At 43.0% G+C, this 24507-nt stretch overlaps 2 protein-coding genes across 2 annotated transcripts; one reads left to right on the top strand and one right to left on the bottom strand.

Moving 5' to 3' along the window:
* Positions 1 to 5337: 5337 nt before the first annotated feature.
* Positions 5338 to 19028, bottom strand: dok1b (docking protein 1b). The gene is made up of 5 exons (XM_070854923.1): positions 18698 to 19028; positions 9277 to 9600; positions 8474 to 8573; positions 8182 to 8354; positions 5338 to 7661 (listed from the first exon to the last, which is right to left on the bottom strand). Exons 1-5 carry the CDS (start codon positions 18752 to 18754, stop codon positions 6282 to 6284), a joined length of 2034 nt encoding a protein of 677 aa, XP_070711024.1. The 5' UTR covers positions 18755 to 19028; the 3' UTR covers positions 5338 to 6281.
* A 1730-nt stretch (positions 19029 to 20758) lies between these two features.
* Positions 20759 to 24002, top strand: nagk (N-acetylglucosamine kinase). Its single transcript, XM_070854662.1, has 10 exons — positions 20759 to 20806; positions 21264 to 21348; positions 21462 to 21560; positions 21653 to 21794; positions 22234 to 22344; positions 22424 to 22536; positions 22648 to 22735; positions 22845 to 22942; positions 23039 to 23117; positions 23262 to 24002. The coding sequence occupies exons 1-10, from the start codon at positions 20778 to 20780 to the stop codon at positions 23462 to 23464; spliced, it is 1047 nt and encodes a 348-aa protein (XP_070710763.1). The 5' UTR covers positions 20759 to 20777; the 3' UTR covers positions 23465 to 24002.
* The last annotated feature ends 505 nt before the right edge of the window (positions 24003 to 24507 follow it).

The raw sequence follows: 24507 nt of genomic DNA, 5'->3' as shown, positions 1-24507 counted from the left end.
AAGGCAGCACGAGGGGGGGGTGGATGGAAGGAGAACAGAGACAAGAAAACTGGTTAAAAAAAACTGGTAGGTTCTTTAAGATATTGAGGATGACATTTTAGTGATGAAGAAACATTTCCGCTGCGTGTTTGAGATGAGATGGGTCTCGATGGGGTTCATGCAGTGACATCACTGGTTGATATTACATTCACACATATTTAATAGATGATACTGGACAGTTGGACCATCGTCACTATTATTAATCTATTCCTCATCAAGCTTTGTCACTCACTCACACACAGGCTTAATCAGTCTCCCGCCATTCCACCCCCTTGTTGAACCTTATAACCTTGGGGACAAACCAGTAGTGGATGACTTCATGACGCTGTGATGTCACAGGACTACCACATTCATGAATTTACATCCACAACGATCCTTTTGTCCCCGAGGAGAATTTGAGCGGACCTCCAAAACTACCCGCTGACATTTTACCCACTTCCCTCTCCGTCCTTTCCCTTTTTCCCCTCTCACTCAGTGCTTCCTTTTTAACCCTCACGGGCGCAGAGACGTTGAGTCAACGTGTGCGAATTTCATCAATTTGTTCAAATAGAACAACAGCAGCCTCTCTGTCCCCATAAAGGTCAGGAGGCTGAGGCCAAAGTTCCTCTGCTCGACCTGAACGGCATCAGCCACACTCCTCATGAAATGTCACAGCGGTTAGACATTAATGGGACGAGACTAACAGTCAGCTGAAGCGTCCCTGATTGTGTTTGCAAATTCATTCAGAGCTGAATTGAAGAGAAAGTGTCTCGCTAATGAACCCTCTCAAGTTTTGGCAACGTTTGGACCCATAGAGACTGTTCTGTTCCAGAAAGTTCTTTGTTCATTGTTGTTTTTATTCCTCCACTTAAACATCCTCATCTCAGAGTGGACTCTCCCAACTCATGTTCCTGTTCAGGTTTCATGTTGTGTCTGTTGACTGTTCTTCATCTAATTTCTAATTTATTACCCAAGCTGCAAAGGAATGTGTGTATATTTGCTGACCTTCTCTCAGATTTGTATTTCAACACAGTTTATGATCTGTGGTGTAATAAATAATCTTAAAGGAACATTTTTGTGGGAGGATTATTATGGTAATTTTTCCTTTGCTTATACAGAGAGATGGTACTAAGAAAATGTACATGAATATGAAAATGTAGTATATCTATTGATAGACTGGACTCTCATTTTTGGGCTACCTGTGGTCAGTTTTGAAAAAACAATGGCCCGAGTATACAAGTGAAACCTTGAAAGTTTTGAGTAAATCTTTGAAAACTTAATGCTTCATTCATCTTTCCAATTTCCAATTCATCGCTTAGATCTGTCGGTCAAAACAAGGTCCTTTTCCTGTATTTAGGCAGACCATCACCAAAAGGGGGGCATTAAAAAAATGTACTGAACTTTAACTCAAACCTTTTTTAATGTCAGAATGCTGCTGGTTAGTTGGTGGCAGCTTTTCTGTTAAGTCACTTTCTGTCTACCAGCAACTGATAGTTCAGTCCTGCTACTTCACAGTGAGGCTTTACCTTTATACATCAATAAATAATATGTGGACTTTTGACTTTTGCTGGGCAGAAATTGCCGCGAAAAAGGCCAAGTGTGGTTGAAACATCTGTAATAAACTCATCAGAGCTTAGTGTGCGCCCATTTTCTCTTTAGTATATATCTTTGCCATGACCATCATAAATGGTTCCAACAAGATGAATCTTTCATAAAGTTCAAACAGGCACAGCAGCTCCTGTTATTGTCCCACTTTGACTGATGAGCTTTGTATTTTGTGCTTAGATTTCATGTCATTCTGTTGGTTACTTGTAGCAGTTTGAGGCAGTTTAGCACAATGTTTTGCAATTTCATTAAGTATTTTTTGTATTTTTCCACTCTGATGTAACAGAAAGGTCTTTTTTGGTCTGTCTGGCTAAAAGTGCACTTGTATTTCTTCTCTGTCTCATCAGTCTCTATATCTGAGTCAGGATAATATTAGTGCTGTGGCTTGCTGCTTTTTTCTCAATGTACCGTTTCCTTTGCTGCAATCTGCAGAAGAGAAAAAAAATGAAAACTGTAATACTTTCCTGTGATTGTCCTAACCGGTCACAGCGACAGCACAGGATCCTAATATACACACAGACAACCAGAGCGGGAACCCACACAAGAGTCACAATTCATCTAAAGGTTACTGGCAGAGAATAATCCACACTCTCAACAGCAGAGCTGGGTGAGAACAGAAAGAGGAAGTGCATCTTTGTGAAGAGGAAGTGAGAAGGTGAAGCCAAGAGGCAACAGGACCTGAACTAGATTCATACTGACAGAAATATAAACGCCCTGCACTCCTCCACAGGTCTAGAGAGGGCCAGAAAAGTCTGGAAATCTGAGATCTGAGAGACTTTTTGTGCACATTTTACAGTTAATGGTTTAACAGGGTCACAAGGTCACTGATGCAAGCTGAAAAAATCACCTCACCTTTACATTTTTGTGCAGGCATCTCCAATCCGAATGAGAAACCATCATTTCCTTTAGATAGCGCTGAGAGCCGTGAATGAAGAGTGAATGAAACTCTCTTTCAGACGCATGTGACTGAATGGGTTTGCCCACGCACAGCTAAAAATAAAAGCTGGTGGTCTGCAGAGTGACAAACGAGGAAACCAGACAGGTTCAGGTGTGTCTGAAGGCAGAACACACTCAGAATCCTCGTCAGGTGTGCACAAGAGAAACGTCTCATATTTTGTGCACCGCAGTCTTAAAACAGAATGAGGAAACACAGCTGAGTTTCAGCTCGGGGGTGTTTTATATTCAGAGGTGCAGCTCACAGGTGTGAAATCTGATTATGGAACTGCACTGACGAATAATGATTTTTTTTATTTAAACAATAAAGTCCAGCAACTGTACAGACACCTGTTAGCCAGCCAGCAACAGAGTGTTGTACTGGGAAAATTCACGGCTAATTGCATCCCAATGCAATTGTCGATGCAAAGTTTTTTAATCTTTAGAAAAGATTTGTAAAAGCAGCCCAGAATCCACACACAGCACCTGTTAGTGTGAAGCCTTGTTTCAGTGGCTCATGTCGTCGGACTGATCCAGTTCTCTTTCCGCAAGTCTGACATTTAAAATGACAGAGAGAGACCTTGACTGGAACAAAACAGTCGCACAGTGCTGAGGATACACAGAGAAGAGGACAGGACGACTGGGACTGACCTGATAACAGTCAAAGATTGTGTGTGTGTGTGTGTGTGTGTGTGTGTGAGTGTGAGACGTCTACATGCAAAAATGCAGAGACCTCAAACCTGCTGCCTTGCCAACAATAGCCTCAGTGGTTGGAAATGACACACACACACACACACACACACACACGCTTACACAAGCAAGTCCAGCTGGATTAAGTCAATGAGTCTATATGTAGTGAAGCAGCTTTTTTGTCTCCTGGCTCAACATCAATAAATCCCCACTTTTTTAATCCAGTGTTTTTGTTCTTTTTGTGTCATGTGTCCTGCAGCAAAACATTAAAGGGCTTCCTACTGACATATTTCTGCAAAAACACACACATAATCACACAGGAATGCACACAGGGTGATATGGCAGCAGTGGTGGAACATATGCAGACACATAGTCCCACCCTGATATACCGTAAACTGAACAAACTTGACGGCAGCAGGCCTGTTTGTAGATTTCTGACGCACACACACAAACACACTGGCATATAGCTGTCACACACACACATTTGTCGGAGATCAGGCAGTCTTCTGAGCTGTTCTGCAGATGTGTGAAAGGTCAAAGCAGATGAGGAGAGAAATGTGAAGAGGGAAAGTAGGTGGCACAGACACAGAGGAGCTTTTTGTAACACAGGAACAAGATGAACCACTTTCAGTTTTAACCAGTCAGAATGTTAACAGTCACTTTAAGGTAGAAAATACATAGAAACTGCATTTGAACATGAGAAAATGAAACTCAGATCAGTGCTGCTGCAATCTGGGCCATTTCAAAGGAATCGTTTGATATTTAGAATATACCATGATATGCTTTCTGGTGTTTGATCATTAAATATGAAGTCCCAGCGTTGGCTCAGCTTAGCATAAAGACTGGAAACAGCTAGACTGGCTTCTGTCTAAAGGCAAAGCTTTACAATTAGGAAAAAAAATAATACTCAAACTCAATAATAAAACTCAGCAATAAGTCTTCAAGTTTCCCTGAAAACAACTACAAAGGAAGCAGCTGAATTCACAGAATGATGATTTCTCAGAGATGAATTGCAGAAGTCACTTGAGATAACAGTGAAAAAAGCAGTCAGCTGTTTACACTTCATGATTTGGACAAAGTGCTCTACACACACACACACACACACACACTGACTGTTAATATGTAAACAGCCTGTTTTGAATATTCCAATGAGGAAGCATTGAGCCATATATACAGTTTAAAAACAGTACCATGTACTGTCTGTGTGTGTGTGTGTGTGTGTGTGTGTACCAGGTTTCTTTTTTCCAATGAGTTCACTGAGAGTTTAATGAGAAAGACAGAAGTTTGCTCTTTCTCTTTCTGTTTTTCTTCCCCCTCTCTGTCTGAAAGGGGGGGGGGGTTACCCTCAAAATGTAATCCAGTTACTTTTGAAGACTGTCCTGTCCAGAAAGTGCTCCAGCAGCAGGTGGGGAAATAAAGACTGAAAAAAAGGGGGATAAAGAGGGATGATGAGGATAAAGAGCAGCGGCGGGAACAGTCTGTACCTGTTACACAAGCCAAGCAGACAAACACAGGTTCACCCAGCCAGCGTTCATCCTGTCAGCATCTTTTTCATCTCTTTAAAGTCCTTTTCTTTTTTCGTCATCCTCAGCTTAAACGCTCAGACGTCCCCCTCTCTCTGCAGCATTCTTCAACATGTCAGTTAGCTGGTTTTTTCCCCATTTTCCCTCTTTCCATCTTGTGTTCCTGGCCTCGTCTACGGTATCTCTCTGCAGTTAAAATGCACGGCGTGTCCGACACGAACCAGCCGCCATTATCTGTCACCGGAGCAACCGAACAACAGAATCAGCGCGGAGAGGGAGAAAGGAAGGAAGAGAGACAAAAAAGAAAGAAAGTCTTTGTTTCCTTTTTTGAGGCTCAACTTTAACGGGGTGATTAAGTGGTTGGAAACCGACTGAAACAACAAAAACAGAGCGTGGCAGAGGGAGGGAAACGGAGGATGAGGTCAGACTGTTTTACTGTCCCGTTTGGTCCAGAACAGAAAGTCTGAAGCACTAAAAGCTGACTGGCTCCTGCCGGGACACTGAGGAGATGTAGTGATGTAGCAATTAGGGGAGCTCTCTTGTTTAAAGATCCACTGTGGAGGAATACTTAAAGTTTTTGGAGCCATTTTTATTATTAATTATATTTCCAGACAGCACAGCTGTTTCTGACTTACATACACACACATACATAACACATTGCAGGGGATTGATTAGTTTCATATTTACTTTGTACAAATAAACATTAAAGATTCAAATAAGGACCATGTGACCTCCCGACCCCTTTATGACCCACTGATGTCTGTTTCTTGACCCACATGGGTTCTTAAAGTCCCACTTTTCACGCTTCCTCTAAAACAGTAGCATTTTTTCATTTAGTGGATCATCAGGTGCAACCACATTGCATGTTGTGTGTAAATCTCCCCGTTGTACTGAGAATTAGGATGATAAATAAGGCAGAAAACACAACCAGAAAATGATCAGCTCCTTTTGCTAAAGTCCTCGCTTCAAAGATGCTCCAGACCTGACAGGCAATTACTCCTATCTGTCACATTGTCTCACACTGCAGAGCAACACAACAGCAGCAGTGCAAGAACATGTTTCCCAGTCACTTTATAAGCATGGCAGACATTTTAGAAAAGAAGAGCCAAGCCACTCTCTCAGCTTGTTAAAGTGAGGCATGTGGGCCCAGCTCCTTTTGGCAAATCCTGACAGTTTCTATGTGTGTGTGTGTTCAAGTGAAGTGGCTGGCTCCAACCACACTGTGGATTGGTACTCCAATTATGGGTTTGACCATGCAAACACTCTCTTTCTCAAACACACACACACACATATAGAGGGTGGCCCTGCAATACTTGCACTCCATGTTTCAAAACGCAGTCGTAATGTGGTTTTCTTGTAGCTGTGAGCTAATCCTCTCCAAAATCGACTGTCTCAAATAATTATTCCAGTCCACAGATGGAAGAAATGTGCTTAGTCCTTACAAAAACTGCAAGAATAAAAGCATCGACCAAACGTTAGTTTTTCAGCCTCATCGTCTCCATATTATGGATGTCAGACATCGCCCAAGTTGTCGTAGATGATATCAGGTGATCTGAGCGGCGCCTGGTGGTGCTGGTTGTACCACGAATTACCGGCTGAAGGTCTCTGCTTAGACACTTTGCTGTACAGCTCCTTCCCCCCTCCTCCTCCTCCTCCTCCTCCTTCTCCTCCTCCCCCCCAAATATTGTTGTTGTTGTTGTTGTTCACATTACTGCCAGGACCTCCATATTTTCCAGGGGGCAGCGGCACCGGCTCCTTTCGAGCAAACATGGCCCTGCTCGGCTTGGGGGCGGTCACAGGTTTGGGCCACCTCTGAGCCGGCTGTTGCGGCGTGCCACGGCTGGGGCCCAGCTGCGGAGGAGAGTGTCTTTGAGACTCTGACAGCTTTCCGTGGGAGGGGGCGCTGTAATTTCCCTCCGGTCCTGGCGCCGCCTCTTCCTGTCTTCTCTGGCCGTGGGGCTCCAGTCGGGCCTCATCGTAAACACTCATCCCTGAACTAGCGGACATGCCAGCGCCTCCTTTGGCGCAGCCCTCCGGTTCGTCATATATGTGCTCCAGACGAGTAGCGGGAGGTGACGAAGCCCCTTCTGCTTGACCCCCAGGGGGTCGCCTGTTACTGTTCATCCCTCTTCCTCCCCCTCTTCCTCCCCCTGTAGCCCCGTTTAGACTCAGCGCGCCTGTTTTCTGGTTCAGCTCCAGGCTGATCCGGTCGTACACGTGCGAGTACACGTCCGGTGGCTTCCTGGGGTTGCTGCTTCCATGGTGATGATCCCCTTGGACACCCGAAGCCTCGTCTCCTACTGGTCGGAGACGCGGGGTGGGCACTGGAGGGGTGGACGGGCTGCTAATTTGGCTTTGACTCTTGATACTGTCCACTGGGTCGGAGTAGAGGCAGTCAGCGCTGTGCAGGGGCAGGCGGACTGAATCTGCTGGCTCAGAATAAAAACCTGCACTTTCATCAGCTAACGAATGACCTTTTGCTGCCCCCAAAATGGCTGGTAGTTCTGGTAAACTCCTCCCTTTGAGTCCTCCTGTTGTCCTCCCTCCTCCTCCGCCTCCATCTCCACCCTCTCTCTTCCCGAGCACGCCATCAGCAGAGCCTGGTTTGCTGCCGCCCGAATCGCCATCCGCCTCTCGACTGCTGCAGCTGCTGTTATCTCCGCTTCCCGCCACCATGCTACTGGGACCGGCATTGCGTATGTGCTGCATCAACGTGGGGCAGTCGGGGTCAAAGTTGATGGGGCAGCTGAGGTGGCGCTCCTCAGCCTGGAGCTTCTGCGACTGGATGGCCTGGTCCACCAGCATGAAGATCTCATTGCCTTGCTTGGTCTCGAAGGTGAAATTACCGGGGCCTGAGTCACAGCGCCGGCCCGCCTCGAACGAAAACATCACCTAGAGAAAGAAGGGGAAAAATATTTGAATGTATTTACGTGTCAAAGTAGAAGTTAGGAGTGACTAAATAAATATATCATGGGGCGTATGAACAAATGCCAAAATGCAGTAATGGAAGCACTCTTTTCCAGTCGCTTCTTTTTAGCAAATGCAAATACTGACACATACAGACCAATAAAGTCCCATTTTTTATCTTATGTGTACATGAGTTAGTGTCGGTCTCCATACGAGCCCAAATGAATGTGTTAACAAGCCAGACAGACACTTAAAAGGTCATCAGTTATTTTCAAAGTCTGTTGGAGCATCAAAGTGACACAAAAACAACCACAGAGGAAAGACAAACATCTTTTGTGCTACTAAGGCTTAGACCACATGCTGCTGCTGCTGCTGCTGCTGCTGCTGCTCAAAGTTACATTTAACTAAATTTTACTCACACACCAGACTTCCCATGCCTGTGCTCATCAGGCGTGTCAGAGACTAAAATCCCTGAAAAGAAATCCTCACGAGCGAATGCACCCACCCGGTCTCGCCCGTATCTCCTCAGCAGCTTGTAGGGCCACACCAAAAGCTTCCGCTTGGTATTTGGGTCCCTCAAGATTAAGACGTCGCTTTCCGCTTTCAGCCAGTAGTTTCCCGACAGGCCGCAGCGCTCCGACGCCTCGGTGCGCTGAGTGCTCACCCAGAACTCGTTCACTGCGAGAAGAAGACAGGAGGCGTTAAATTCTCTTCATTCCGAATGACCTTATGTGCCGTAGTATTTTCTTGAAATCATGAATGTGTCTTAGTATAACTAGACTGTGTTGTGTCCTTACCCTCTACTCTGGAGTAGTAGATGAGGTTTTCAGACATCTGCAGGTCATGTGGCCCTCCGTTAGAGTCGGCAGCAGTACTGTTGCTGCTGCCACTTCCTCCCTGTGACACACACAGTCAATCAGCGGAGAGGGACAAATTTGGCTTTTAGTAAGCGTTAAGACGCAGGAGTTTGCTTTTCGGGTTATGTTTTGTACTTTAACGCGTGCATGAACAAAAGGAGGGGAAACCTAGAGAAAGTGGGAGCTTTCCAGTATAACCACTGGAGTTAGAGAGGCTGAGCTTGCAACGGAGAACAAAGAGGATTAAGTCTTCCTCCTGGAAACTCCCTCTGGCTTCCTCTCTGCAAATATGTGTAATGTTCATGTTTGTGTATGTGTGTGTGTGTGTGTGTGTGTGTGTGTGTGTGTGTACACGCGTGTGTGAGTGCACACAGTAGAAGCCGTGGCCTGTATGAACACTCTAGGGGCATGTGGGAACTTTTTAAAAAGTCATATATGATAATAAGATAATAAGAATTATACTGCAATCCCAGTGGAAAACTACATTTAAAACAGCAGCTTTTTTCCACCAAACTAAGGGGATTTTTTTCTTGAATTTAATAATTTGGGTCATATTCAAGCTGTGAGAGCCAAAATAATTTTACAGACAGAAGACAGACACATTATAACAACACAGTTTCCTAAAGTAATCACACTATAGGTATTGGTCAGCCTGGTTTTTCACACACACACACACACACACACACACACACACACACACACACTCACACACACACTCACACAAGGAATAAGTGTGAATCTACCTGAAATGCAATGTCACACATGGTATCCATCCAGTCTTTGGCGACGTTCCTCTCTGCAGCAAACACATGCGTCTTGTCGTTGGTCTCCACACAGAACGCCGCCATGTTGTCTTTGGGACAGCTCTCCGTCAACGATGGCAGGATGGAAATGCACTCAGACAAGCGGATGATCTTCTTGTCGAGCTTCCTGGTTTTCTCATTGGATCCGCTTCCCGAGCCTCCGCCGACTCCGCCCCCTCCACCCGCGGGTGAATCGTAGAACTCGAGGCGGGCGATGCCATTTTGGCTGGCGGGGTAGAGGACGAACCAGTTCTTCTTCCATTTCTGATAAGGAAAAGGTATAGAAGAGAACATTTAAAGCTGCACTTAGAAATACCCTTATATCAACAATGGAACAAATGTGTGGGATGTGAAAGGAGTCGCTCGTTGGGACGACCTCCGGGTAAATGTCACCAGACTCTGTAGCTTCCCTTAGATTTCCTGAGCGTTTTAGCATCTTTTAGCTGACTGTTTTGGTTTTAGGACTGCAACTTTAATGTTTTGGTTCACTCTCACCACTGTCATCAGCGCTGTTTTTAGCAGAAGAGCTCTAAAAACCTGCTATACACCACCTGCTGAGCACCACACAGCCGACAGACAAAGTTAGAGACTGGCTAATGTGCATAGTGGAGCATTTAGTGGATGAAGAGCTAGATTTTTCCATGATCTTTCCCTGACTTCCCAGATCTGGTGGAGACCAAAACAGAGCTAAAAGGAGAGTGAATATTGGACTGGAAATTTCTCCAAATAATCAGCGCTTCTTTAACATCAGTATTTCCCTTTTTGAAAACATTTGAATTTTTACATTCGTGAACCAAAAAAGAGGAAGAGAAAAAATAACTCAAGTCATTCCAACAATATAAAATGTTTGACTGTAGCTGTTATTAGTCAGTTGTTAGTTGAAATCTATTTTTGTAATTTTCATATTTTAAGCGCATAATCTGTAATGTCTGTATGTAACGTCCCATATTAGTTTCTTTTAGTATTAGTGCGACACATCTGCTCCGTTTGAATCTACCTGGCAAGGGAAGAACATTTAGCGGTTTGCTCAGACAGCAATGGGGAAACGCAAAATGCAGAGTTAGCCACAAATAATCAAAAACTGATGAATAGAGAAGCGGAGAATGTTAACATTTGAAGTCCACAGAAGATGTGAGTCAAAATGACATTTCCTTAACTTCCACTCTACTGATTAACGGAGGCTTAATGTAGGAGGCATGAGGTGATGAATCTGAAGCTGTTTGACTCAGACCGCCTGCACACACCATTCTTTCCTTTACAATCTGCAGCGGACCAACATTGCAGCATCAGTCACCACTGCTCTTAGAGAAAAAACTGGCAATTTCCCCCAAAATCAGAACAGGTACTGAATGGGTTTTTATATTTTGATCCAAATGAGCAAAGTTTAGAATGAAACTAAAACGACAAGCACCAAAAACCAGATATAACCACAAAATAAAAACACAGAGCAATTACAAGGACATCACCCTCAATATTTTTAAGGATAAATTCAAATGATTATAACTGATGAATCCAAAGGGAATAAACATCATACTGTTAGAATATTAGTTTAGGATGGTGAACAAATTCCCAGAGTTATTCTGGGTGTAGGTAGTCCCTTTTTAACGTAGCCACTCTCAGCCTGAATGTTTCTACATTTATTCAAGTCATGAAGAAAAATACAGCGTTCAAAAATATAATCCAACTAGGTCCAAAACAGAAGACAGGTGCATCATCTCTCCCCAGGACAGATAACAGTGAGGACAGATAACAATGACCTCTTCCTCCACAGGGACAAAAAGGGACATGACCGAACAACATTCAGCATGACACAGTAAGACTCACAGCGAGTGTGAAAGACTCCAGATGTTCAGTTCTAACAATGGACACGGTGACACACTACATGTAAGATTATGTGCAATCACTACAGAAAACTAATGTACATGCGGTTATGATAAAACAGCATGAGACACCACTAACTTAGATATGCCTCATCTCAGTGTGTGTGTGTGTGTGTTTTCCCCTACATTCACTAAGCCGGACAGAAGCTGCCTGACACTTAGAGAGCTAAGTTTGTGACAGGAAAGTCAGCGGTCTTAAAATCCTTCGACCGGCAGGGAAAATCCAGCTACCAGAGAAAAATGACTCACACTAGCAGTAAAACTACAGGTCCCAAAATGCTTCCTAATGAGAGATTTTTGTCTTTCTGTAGTCAGATAATCTCAAAGGTAGCATGACCTACATGCAGCTCATAGGGCCTGTGTGTCCAGGGTAACAGACAAATATGCGCCGATACCAACATGGATAGTTGAGGGTGAAAAAAAATCTAATGACTACATATCGTCCAAGTCAACTTTTTCTTTTTACAGAGAAACTTGCTGCTCTAATTTCTTTATTTAAGGGTTGGCAACTTGGCCAGAATATTTACAGCAGAACGATGGGCCTTTTTCACATTTTGGAAAGTCATAGTAACATTAACGACGGCTCTTTTCTACTCAAGTGTCCCTGTAAGTCATGACAGGGTGGTAGTGAGACAGCAGCTACAACACCAGGACCCTGAGACAGTTAAGAGGAGTTCAGCCATTATTCATTTTACTATTTAACCATAAACTTCTCCTTCTGGGACTTGTCAAAATGTGAAAAAGGCCTATACATTTTATTATCAAAGATGAAAATGTGATGATGCCTTTAAATGTCAGTGGAAATTGCATTATTACAGATAATACGTGTATATAAAACTACTTTAAAGGCAGCATTAAAATTTGGCTTGGTGTGTTGCTATTTCTGTTTGCATATCTACCAAGATAAACACCAGCCAGTTTTGACAGCGTGCCCATGTGTTGGTTGGGCTCTGACAGCAACCACTGGCTCTCTCGGCGGGGAAAGCAAAGATCAGAGGCTCTGCTTAAGGAAAAGTAGCCACCACAGCAGGAAAATACTCTATTATCAGTAAAGGTCTTACATTCAACTGATTCCCTGATGAGTGATACACTTTTATACAATTTAAAACTACTGTTTCACTGTTGTAGCTGGTTTTATTGGAGCTCACCGTTAATTCCGTTGGGTAGTTTAATCTATAACAATGTTTTTTATTTCATGTTTTGCGTGTAAAATCTTAATCTGTACAGTAACTGAAACTGACAAATACATGTAGTGCAGCAAAAGTAGAACATTTCCATCCAGCAGCACACAATGGAAATACACACAACTGCCTCACTAATCTGTTTTCCCACAGAATGAAAGCCGATATGTGAGTCTGTTTAAATCTGTAATCATAGTGTTTGCATGATGGACTTCATATAAATGGTGTCATAAATTATAGACATAATAATAATTGCAAGAGCAAAGTTCATCAATTTCTACCTCACACACACACACACACACACACAGACAGAAACACACCAGATTTAATAAGTCAACACATGCACATGCGCATGCACACACTCCGACCGGTTACAATAAACTGCCAGAAAGGACAGGAAATGTGTGGGATTGTTATTACCCAGGATTCTCTTTGCTTCCTTCGTCTGCATCCAGGTGTGTCTCAGTGTATGAGTGTATGTACAAATGTGTATGTGTGTGTGTTTGTATTGTTTTAACTATTCCCTCAGTGTGTTCTGGACCATCTGTTGACGTGCACAAATGCACGCACTCACACACGCGCAGACTATGAAAAGCTGTGAATGATCAGTCCATACGATCTGATTGTGTAGTGTACATGAAACATTAACCATTACTTCAATATGGTCTTTTTATGGTGTGTGTGTGTGTGTGTGTGTGTGTGTGTGTGTGTGTGTGTGTGTGAAACAGCTGCTCCATATAAGGTAACAGACCGTTATAACCACAAATACAGAGTGGAAATTATGCAAAAAAAGATCATGACAGAGAGACTTCCTCACTGATGTCCTGCCTGTTCACGGAACTCACTAGAACCATCTATGATACAAGGGCATGTGTGCGTTTCTGTTTCTCCCTTTCACTGCCAAAACAACACACGGCCGTTAGCTGCCACACTTAAAAAAGACATTGTTAAGAAAGGAGACACTTTCCCTTGTAAAGCTCAATGTTTCCTTTTTAACCCATTCTGCATCAGCCTAGAAATTATTCATTAAGAAATGATTTACATTAGACTCAGCTGCCCTTGAGCAAGTGTGACAAACTATTGCTCCTTGTCATTGTATTCATTAGTTTAAGCATTTACGTCACATTTTCATTTTGCACACATTTACAGCTGTATTAGTTTGAGGTTCTGTTTGGGAGGATTGAATAACTGCAGAACTTTTGTGTTTTGTGTGTTTGCTTGTGAACCCATTTGGTTCCCCAAAATATTTTTCTCTCACAACAAATAATTTCTTAGAAAACCCAGCTGTGAGTTGAGTCACTCCAGTGCCTTTAATTTTGATCATTATTTGTTTTCGCAGCGTGTATCTGTGTGTTTGCATGCTGAGCGATGTGCAGTCTGACTGCTGGATGGATCCATGTTTCCCCAACCGCTCAAACACAGGATCCTCTCTATCATGTTTCTGCTCCACTACAACCACTCGACCACGTTCCCACTGGCCACAGACAGACCTCAATGACACATGCAGGAGCAGTGTGTGAGTGTGTATAAGAGAGTAAAAGTATGTTTGTGTATCACAGCGTGTCTGCTCTCTGTAATGTGTGTTAAAGGGAGAGAAAGGGAGAACAGAGGAAAGCTGTGTGACTGTGTGCATGTGACTTCCAGCAGAAGAACAGCAGCAGAGGAACTGTGAGCGGCACAGAGCAGCAAACTAAATATCACTCTGACAAGTCCTTCAGTTTGCTTTGCAACTCCCTGAAACTGATCAACCAAAACTGAGACACTGTGAGCACAAATATAAAGGAAAGAATTTTGTGAGAATGAGAGTGACAGTAATGTTTCTTAAATTGAAGAATATCAGCTTTGTGTAACTGCAACACGGCAAATCAAGTAAAAATAGGCCACATTTTCATATAATCAAAGTACTGTTGTGCACATGTCGTGTGTCCTCGGACAAACAGCTATTTGTGGAGCAGACAAGTGTTTTGATAGAGTTTACAACAACAGCATCATTTACATATAATATATATACATATATATATATATATATATAATGTATATATATATATAATATATATACATACAAAAATGTGGAACCTGGAGCCCATTGCAGTTAAACCCAAACTAGCTAGCTGATTATTTTGATCACTTATTAATTTCCCCATAAGTTTCAAGATAAATCATCAAGTCTATTACATCAAATCATAATTTCCCAGTGCCCATGCTGGCATATTGCAATATGAAATATTCAGTTTAAAAGACTAAAAAAGAAATGTTTCCTATTGATCAGCTCTGGTTTAAGCAATAAAACAGTTTAAGAAATAAAAATAAAACACACCCACTGTCCTTTATTTTGAACAATTAGGACAAGTGTCAGAGAATAGGAATAATTCACCCAAATCAAATCACCTGCGCTGGCACCCACATGTGCAGCAAAGCTTGACCAAAGACAGTAGTCTGAAAATAAAATAAATGTAATGGAGGAAGTCCGTCTAAAATGACGAAGCATTTCCAACCGCACAGCGCGAGAATGAAGCGTCTCTGATGTCCCCAGTCATGGTCGTCACCCCACAGGGCCAGTTAATGCTAGCATGTCCATCACAAGAAGCTGTGAACAGTACATGTGTGCCTTAAATCTGCTGAAAAGAGGCGGTTAGAAATGTCCCAAATGTCTCCACTGACCTGGGCCTGCACTGAGACTAAAAACATTGGTTTATGTAAAATGGTACCTTATCTGTTGTGGAACGTGTCCACCAATAGTGTAAAACAGCCTCAATTACACGTACAGTCACACACCAGGTCACACATTCAGGCCACACATTCCTCTAAACAAACCACTTATTTGTAAAATTTGCCAGAGATGACAGGCATTGTGAAGTGATGTGCAAAGTTACATTAAGTCATATTGACTCATCAAAGCTTTGGCTACACAGAGAATACCACAGTTGAGAATGAAAGAGTGCTGATGTGACTGAAATGAACTTTTATTACAATGACTGTAAGAGTAAGAACTCTGATCGGTGTTTCAGCTCATGCTTAATCATACCTTTCCATTTCGCATAGCCAAATCATGCTGTTCTTCCCGAAAACACACCTACTGCAGTTTGTATACGGACAATTAATCACTTTCCTACATCGAGTTATTTCTTCATATTACAAATCATCTGCTCTCTATTCTGAGAGCTTGGATTTAAGGTCTGAGAGGCGACTTGTGATGAACAAAAGAAGCTCTGACAAACCACAGACCAGTTAATCCATTAGGGAGTCATTACTTTAGATATAGGTCATATAGGTTTAGCCCCAGGGAGTGGAATACCACTTTATCCTGACACACCCTGTCTGTTCAAGTGGCAGCAAGCTGCAGGCTGATATCGTCTTCTTCACCACATCTGCAGCCTTCACTGGCAGTTGGCAAACAGCTGCCAACATCAACATCAGACTAACTGCTTTTTGTAGCTGCGGGCTACAGCTAAATTACAATCTGCAGGTCAGGGCACTGTGGATCTCGTACACGTGCGGCAGGCAGACAGGTACTGACAGCTGTCATCTCACTAAATCAAGCACACAATCACATCGCTCTGCTGCAGCCACAAGACGAAATCCAATGACAGCTTTACAAGTGTGAAAAACTGTAATTACAACAGCAGAAAGGTGATTACTCTTTCATCAAGCACTGGGACTTTACGCTGTGACCAAATTTACTGTTTGCAGAAACGTCTCTACTTTTGCATACAGCATCTTTAATAAACCATTTTTTTGTCATCACCTTTACACTTACAGGTAGCCAAATTCTCATGAACAGTCAAAACCTTATCTTCAGTCTCACATATTAATAATGCCATACTCAGACAACTTTATCGTGCTTGTGATTTACAAATGAAGCTGTCATATTTATTTTAGTATAAATCATCTCAGGTAGACAGTAACATTACCTTGACTTTTTGTTTGGAGCCTCTTAGCAAGAACGGTGCTGAACCCCACCGGTGGCCAGCCATCGTGCACCGATAATGACGGTTTGTAAAACATCCGATTAATTGTTAATCGACCTCTAGCTCAGACAGCAGCTTCACACCACCACAAATATCTGGCATGCTTTTCACACCGGCGCTGTTCAGATGTGACTCTGGCTCACTAACACAGAGACATGCTGGATGTTATGAATACTTTGCAACGCAGCGTGTGTCAGACAGAAAATATGTTTTTCAGTGTTTTGTAGCAGCGTCTGGGACACTGCTGTTAAAACACTTTTAGGTTTTCACAGAAGAGGAGACCTACTTGACAACAGCGATGAAAACTGTTGTGTGATGTCTTCTGTGTCTCCAGATGGGCTTTTTTGAGGGGCTTTCATGTAATGTACGACAACATCGACAGATTTCTGATAGAAGATTAAAAAACTGTTAAGCCCAATGATCAAACACATTCGTCAATTCAAATTACAAAGAAGTCTGTCAGTATCAGTATCAGTATCACCCAGCTATGGTGATAGTGATCCAGAGAAAAAGACAGACTTCTCTGTCTTTATAATGTCGTTACAGTGAAATTGAACTTGATTCCCTCTCTTAGTACATGTAACATGGATGTATCTTGGTTGTGTACATCCTAGCAGCCTGCTGTATAACCTCTATGATGGCCACTACTTCACACACCATAAAACCTGGTTCAGACGTGGCCGCTGCACTCCTTAGTCACATTTTCCGTCCGTACACGTGGGAACGAACCTGTGTGTGAGTTTGCGCGTGTGTGTCCACTGACAGCTCTGCCGATTGCATAATTTCACTCGACAAACCTCACACCAGTTTCAACACTTTCACATCAGCCGACGTTCAGCTTCCTGTACTATTCTTCTCTACTCCGTTGTCTCCTTATCCACTTCTGCTCTACTTCGCAAAAGATAACGTGTTGTTTTGGATTTTGTTTGTCCACTTTCTGTTGTACTTTCTACTGTTTACAAAGGGCATTGAAGCTGTGTTTCTGGAGCATGAATGCGTATTGTGGAGTGGTGATTTCAGTGCAGGAAACAGGGCCAGATCGTTTTGTTGATCCATGTCATATGACCAGAGAGAGACACAGAGACAAAGACCCTCTTACAAATCTGGAAGAGCAAATGAGTTCTTCTGGAACCGAAGGAAAGGTTGCATCGAGGCCATGGATTAAAACAAACACACAGACACACCCACAAACACACACACACACAGGTGCTATCACACACATTGAACAGTGTCCATACCTGGCATGTGACCTCCTCAACTTAACTGATCACAGAGTGTCAGAGGCATTGTTGATGGTGTCGGCAAAGGTGTGAACAGCTGTGCAGCTACGACGAAGTGGAAACATGTCGGCCATGTCTGTGAAAAAGCTCTACTTCTCTGCTGTCACAACTTTCCAGCTCTGTGAATCTCTGTTTGTGTGTTTGTTGTGGAAAGTCTCATATTGCAATCATGATGAAGCAGCTTTCATCAGATGAAGGAAGGTGTCACCAGCTCACACACACACACACACACACACACACACAAATCTATCCATTCTGTCTCTCTATCCTCATTTACTTTAGGAAAGTGCTTTGGTGTCCTGTATTTTTACCTTCACTACAGTACACACTCGCTCACACTCAGACATGCACAGCAGGCTTGTTCCCAACCACCACATCAAAACAAGGCCAGATCAGTAAAACTCTGCAACGACTTCCTCTCTCTGCATCTCCGGCAGGTTTGTGTGTGAAGACAGCGGGCACAATGGCTGGTCTGTAATTGCACCAATGTGTGCTCTATTTATTTGTCAGGATGTAAAATGCTGCTTTCTGGTTTGTAACTGGAAAAAGCACAAAGTGAACGTCACTTGCATGTGTGTGTGAATTAAAAACATGTTTGAGGCTTAATGGTCCATCTCCCAGAATAAAATGTCTCATGAAATTGTGGATTGTGGATCAGGATTTGTGGTGCCTCTATCTTTACCTAAGCTGGCATTAACATACACATATGGGACTACTTTACCAATCCTGTAATGGTCCTGTGGGAACCTTTTGATCCGTTAGTCACCAACAACATCACTATTTCAGGACCTCTTCACGGTTTAGGACAGACAGCAGTGGCCTTACAGAGGTCTAAGAGGCATTTTAGCTAGTTTTAGTGCCCTCAAAGAGCTTTGTCTCCTAATCTATTACTGGTTTTATTCTATTCCTAGTCCAGTTTGTCATTTTAATGTTATATAGCACCCTCTAAACATTTATTATGGGGTGTTTAGCTACAGTTATTTATTGTTTGGGTCATTTCTGTCAACGCCACAGCTACACTGTCAAAAATATCACTTCTACTGTGGTCTTACCTTCCCAAACTTTTGATGCTGCACATAAAGCTGTCCCTCCTTGACGTGGGTGTCCATGCCCAAGAAAGCTCCAGGGCCCCCCGCCCTCTACAAACACCGATGAAGTTTGACTTGAACTTGAACGGAGGAGAATCACTTTTTATGGGTTTATTTCCTCCAATATCCCCTAACAACTTCCCCCTCCTCTCACTTCCGCTCTCCAGCCGTTCAAGCGCATTCAGAGGACCGCTCGCGCACGGTTTAGGGCGTCATGGTGGGGGCAAACAGGCCCAAACAGTGGCTGGGGGGTCCGGTCCAGTTAGATCATGTCCAAATGTTGTCGGTGGGTCGCCCGTCTGTCGCCTCTCACCCCTCCAGAAGGGGTGGACCGCTGCAAAGTCACACAAAACACATGACATAAGCTTCCGGTTACAGCTTTCAGAATAAAAGTCTGATTAAGGAATATCAGCTTTGGGTGCTTGGTGGAGAAGGAGGCAAAGTGATAATGCCACACTGAAAAAACACGTAAACGTACTATACTCAAAAGTAAGTATTAACAGATACATTTAATTTAAGCATTAAAAGTAAAAACAGCCTTCTCACTGCAGACAAATGTAACTGTTACACTATTATATCATTATTTTAGAATTGCTCATGTATTAATGTAAATGATAATATAAAGGATTTTACTTCTGTAGCTGGTTGAGTTGTAGCTCAACTGTTTTTGTATCCAACTGCAGCTTTTGGTTATTTTCATTATGGATTCATCCACTGATTATTTTCTCTATTAATCGATTGATTGTTTGATTTGTAAACATTCTGAGAATAGTGAGAAATGCCTTCATAGATTCAACAGAAAAACAGCAAATCCTCACATTTAAGAAACAATCTTGGGTCTAGTTTATATATAAACTCTGGGTGGGATTTGGGTTTCTGGCTATGCAATGAAGCTTCATAACAACTTGGAGACAACAGGATGGATCTGTAAATGAGCAGAAGGTGGTTGAGTCAGAGAAAAAAGAAAGAAACTCTGAAATGTCCGACTGAAGCAAAATTCTTAGAAGATGACTTCTCGTTTCAATTCACAAATTTGTTTAGTCAGAGTTAATTGGGGGAAATACATACCTGGGAAAACACAAGCATTATTTGGTAAACCGCATAATTCATAAAAGAGTTAAACAGTAACCCAAGAGACTTAAGATAAATCAAATGAAACTGAAAATGACAACGCTGTTTATGAGTCAATATAATTTTGTTATTTACGTTTTTATTTTGAAGTCTGAATGAGCTCACATCCGGTATCGTCGTATCTCTGTGGCGCTTGACGCAGCCCCCTGCAGGAGGAGTGAGCAGCGCGTGGTGAGCGCACCGGGCCGCTCTTCTCCTTCCTCTCCTCCCACCTCCTCACTCTTGTGTAACTTCTCTGTTGGTTTCAGCTCTAACACACGCACTTTCTAAAGCAAACACGAAGCCATGTAGATATATAGATGTGTATAGATGTAGATAAACTGCAGAGTAAATTTATAGGACAACACTGCAGGACTACAAACTGTTATTGCTATTGTTATTGTTATTGATCTCACTATTAGTACTTTATCTAGTTTGACCGTAGAAATACTGCACAATGATGGTTGTTCTTTGGGGCCTTTGCTGGCAAAGAGAAGTTAATGTGTTGCAGATGCCTCCCGCTGCCTCACAGTATAACTCAGGCTTTCTGTCCCTTTTTTTCAGCCCATAACCAAATAGTCCCAAACCCCTGCCAATATTATTGTAAAGTGTGGATTTTTAGACCATGAGTCAAGACACACAATGCAGACCAGAAAATCTGTTTCTGGCCTGTCAGTCAGTTATTGCCACACCGCCTATTAACAGCATGAAAACATATTACCTGCCGTGCATTCACCAACATTTCCTGCCAAACTACATGTTTTTTTTCTTCTAACAATCATCACTCTGGCACCCTGCTGCTCACTGTAGGTGATTTCTGCCTGCACACGCCTGCCACCTACTGGTTGTGCATCAGCATTGCAGGTCATTACAGCTCAGCCGCCGCTCTCGCGATATTTGCGCACTTTGACTGGACCAAAACAGGAAGTGAGACATGGCATCGGTGTTCGGCGGAGTTGAGGGGTGAGAATGAGTTAAAATATACATTAAAACTTGCCCATTTAACAGTTCTTTAATTATCGGTTAAGGCTGGTGACCGTTGCAAGCTTTTACTCGTGTTTTCGCGGTTGCCATTTTGAAATTCAGGGTAGCAGCCCACATTGAAAGAGTTTCTGACCACAGAGCAGTCCTCTGGCTGGGAGGGGGGGCAAGGAAGCTCTTGTGTGGAAGTTGTGTGTGTGTCTCGTGGTCACGTCCTCTCTATCACTTAGTGTCGGTGTAAATTCAATTAAAACAGTGTCACTTTAAATCTGATTAAAAAAACATGTTTGTGTGTGTTAAACTGATCTTTGTGGAGCTTTTTTCACTTCAAAACAAAGAGTGTCTTTGTCCTTGATGCTTCACCTGTGAGTTTATATATGACAGCACATGCATATGTGTTTCTCTTAATGATTCCCACTGTATGCATGTGTTTCTGCAGTGGGGGGACCCACTCCAAAGCCATGCTGGTGGCAGCAGATGGAAAGATCCTGGCACAGACAGAGGGACCGTCCAGCAATCACTGGGTGAGCAGAAGTAGGGCTGGGGGGGTTAAGGAGAATTTTGAGGGTTCACACTTGCCTTGTGTTTAAGGAAACAACAAAATCTAAGTTCATTGTGTGTGTGTGTGTGTCTACAGTTGGTTGGGGTGGACAAATGTATTGAAACCATCAACGACATGGTCCAGAGAGCCAAGATGGAGGCAGGGCTGGACCCTGGCACGCCACTGTGCTCACTGGTCAGTCAGAGTGTTTGTCTGATGCCTTTACGCTTCCGTCGACGTCTGATGAAAGTATTTGATGAGGAAATGAGTTTGCTGTGTGCGGACAGGGCATGTCTCTGAGCGGGGGGGAGCAGAAGGACGCCATCGACAGACTGATTGTTCAGATGAGGGAACGGTTCCCCACTCTCAGCCAGCACTACTTCATCACCACTGATGCCGTCGGCGCCATGGCGACCGCCAGCAAACTTGGTAACTAGTTTTTTTCTGATGTTTCATTCAGTCGGTCCTCAGCACAAAACCTTTACTAAACCTTTACTACAGTGCCAGTCATTTTTACTAAATTAATTAGCATAAGATATAATGAATACCACAGATATTTACACTGTATATATTGTTATAAGACATAAATGTGCATATTTATATTGTTTAGAAAACAAATTTTACTGTACTAGAATTTACACTTTGGCCACTTTTTTACTATCTACATTAACACCTGAAGAAGACACAGTTGACGTCATGACCATAAAATGTCATAACAGGGCAAGGCTTGATACTTTACCCCCTTAGGTGCAGCTGTATAAAAGTGATATCAAATCTAGCGTGTCTTTTCCAAACTTTATGGCTTATTGAGCTCAACACAGTCATCATTATTATCATACAATACCAGTCAGCTCTGTTCTGTCCACAGGAGGTGTGGTGTTGATATCAGGGACCGGCTCCAACTGCAAGTTAGTCAATCCCGATGGCTCACAGGTCGGCTGTGGGGGATGGGGTCACATGATGGGTGATGAAGGATCAGGTAACAATGGCGATATGTATATGAATAATTTACTGCTTTAATGATCGGACTCCTTAGACATTGTACTTTTGTCTTTCAGCATTCTGGATCGCTCATTTGGGGGTGAAGACGGTGTTTGATGCCAAAGACAACCTGGTCGCTCCTCCTCATGATGTGACTCATGTCAGAAAAGCCATGGAGGAATACTTCCAGGTCAGCACCAACAGTGACATGTGTGATACATGTGATATGTGATAAGACCAGATCAGAGTTGAGTGTCATCTCATGTAGGGAAAATCACGTTTCCCTTCTATCTAATCTCAGGTGTCAGATCTGATGGGCATGCTGCCGCACCTCTACAGAAACTTCCAGAAGCCCCACTTTGCTGGTTTCTGCAAGAAGCTGGCTGAAGGTATCTGGCGCTTCACCTCCTGCTCGCTTCTGTTCAGAAAACAAGTGAAAGATTAGAATGGAAGGTCAGATAAAAAGTATTTGTGTGTGTGTGTGTGTGTGTGTTTAAGGTGCAGAAGCAGGGGATGCTCTCTGTCAGTACGTGTTCACCCAGGCTGGGAGAATCCTGGCAAAACATGTAGAAGCAGTTTTACCTTCAGCACAAGCGGTAACACACACATACACACATATAACGTGCTTTCATTTGTTCTAAACATTCACTACATGAATTTCCTGTAATCTCTTCGTCTTTCTATCATGGCAGCCTCTATTGAGCAGTGACCTCGGCCTGCCCATCCTGTGTGAGGGCTCAGTGTGGAAGAGCTGGGAGCTCCTGAAGCCAGGTCAGTGTCCCTCCGATCAACAGTTAGATCCCCAACCTGTTTCCCCATCATTCGCACACTGAAAGACAACGAGATGAGGCAGAAAAAAAGCAGCTAAATCTCAGTTTCTCCTCTTCGCGTCTGTATTTCTCTGTCTCCAACCAGGGTTCACTGAGGTTTTGGATAAAGTGGCAGCTTCTGACAAGTTCAAGGGTCGTTTCCGTGGCTACAGTCTCCTGATTTTGCAGCACTCTTCAGCCCTCGGCGGCGCCAGTCTGGGGGCTCAGAGTATGGGACTCTCCATAGCTCTGGATTACAAGGCCAACACCAGCGTCTTCTACCGACACACTTTGAACAGCAGCCAATGAGAGTTCAGCTGCACACCTATTAACCAATCAGTGCTCAGCTAAAGGGAAAATGTATTGGCCTTTGTATGATCATTATTATCTTTGCTAATGTAACACTATAATGGAATTCATTGTAATGATTGTGTCATAATGATATGCCCCCTGATTTGGTCTCAGTACACCATACCAAGATTCATTCATTTTACTATCATTGCAAATCTTTAAGGGGTAGTTCGCATTTTTTGAAATGGGGTCGTATGAAGCACCTATCCATAGTTAGTGTTTACTCACAGTAGATTGCGGTCGGTACGTCTCTGGTTTGGATAAGCACTACATTGCCACCAGGCAGCCCTTTTCCAAACTGGGGACGCACTGACCACCATCTACTGTGGTAATACACTGATAAGAACCTCATCCAACCACCCTTCAAACACATGTTTACATTTGATGTTTCTAATAAGATACTGTTAACCTGATAGGTTAACTTTTTAGGTTGTAAATAATCTCCCGCAATAACTGAAGTCCCATTTTTATGATGTGATCCAATAAAACCCGTCCACTGTTATGTCTTAAATAAGTTTGCAAATTTTGAAATTCTTAAATACATGTAGGTTTTGAAGACGCTTGCTGTTTATACATTAGTTATATGCAGAGAAATGACTCATTTAAGAAAAGCCAACACTTGATTTATTCTTCTGCACTGTTGTTTTTTGATAGTAGTAGTAGTAGACAAGTAGACGCATCACAGCGTCCACATATCCTGCTATTAAATGTATTTTATACATTTAATAATTCTGAGAATCCGCAGGCGCCACAAGTGCTCCCTGCTCAGATCATCAAAAGATCATCATGATCATACATTATAGGTGGTCCTTTTACAAGCTGTTACAAACCTGGCCAATTCATGGCCATTCTTTCATTGATTACATTGATTAATCCCCTTTAAGCACTGGGCTCTTCTACATCACTACGGTCTGACAGGTTGTTGTCTGGGATCTGCAGAGCTTCAGCATGAATAGACATGAATATACAGCAGCTCAAATATGCATACAGATGACTCTTTG

Source organism: Pempheris klunzingeri, chromosome 23 (genome assembly GCF_042242105.1).
Source record: "Pempheris klunzingeri isolate RE-2024b chromosome 23, fPemKlu1.hap1, whole genome shotgun sequence".
NCBI classification, from domain to species: domain Eukaryota; kingdom Metazoa; phylum Chordata; class Actinopteri; order Acropomatiformes; family Pempheridae; genus Pempheris; species Pempheris klunzingeri.
The sequence above is the reverse complement of the archived record's forward strand: the minus strand, read 5'-3'. Positions and strand labels throughout refer to the sequence as shown.

Excerpts from the sequence above, each read along its gene's own strand:
- dok1b (XM_070854923.1), bottom strand. The coding sequence starts at position 18,754 with ATGGACACCCACGTCAAGGAGGGACAGCTTTATGTGCAGCATCAAAAG. Across the intron at positions 8,355-8,473 it reads CTACTACTCCAGAGTAGAGG|TGAACGAGTTCTGGGTGAGC; the intron begins GTAAGGACACAA and ends TTCTTCTCGCAG. Across the intron at positions 7,662-8,181 it reads GGAGATACGGGCGAGACCGG|GTGATGTTTTCGTTCGAGGC; the intron begins GTGGGTGCATTC and ends TTCTTTCTCTAG.
- nagk (XM_070854662.1), top strand. The coding sequence starts at position 20,778 with ATGGCATCGGTGTTCGGCGGAGTTGAGGG. Across the intron at positions 21,561-21,652 it reads GCACGCCACTGTGCTCACTG|GGCATGTCTCTGAGCGGGGG; the intron begins GTCAGTCAGAGT and ends GTGTGCGGACAG. Across the intron at positions 23,118-23,261 it reads CTGGGAGCTCCTGAAGCCAG|GGTTCACTGAGGTTTTGGAT; the intron begins GTCAGTGTCCCT and ends GTCTCCAACCAG.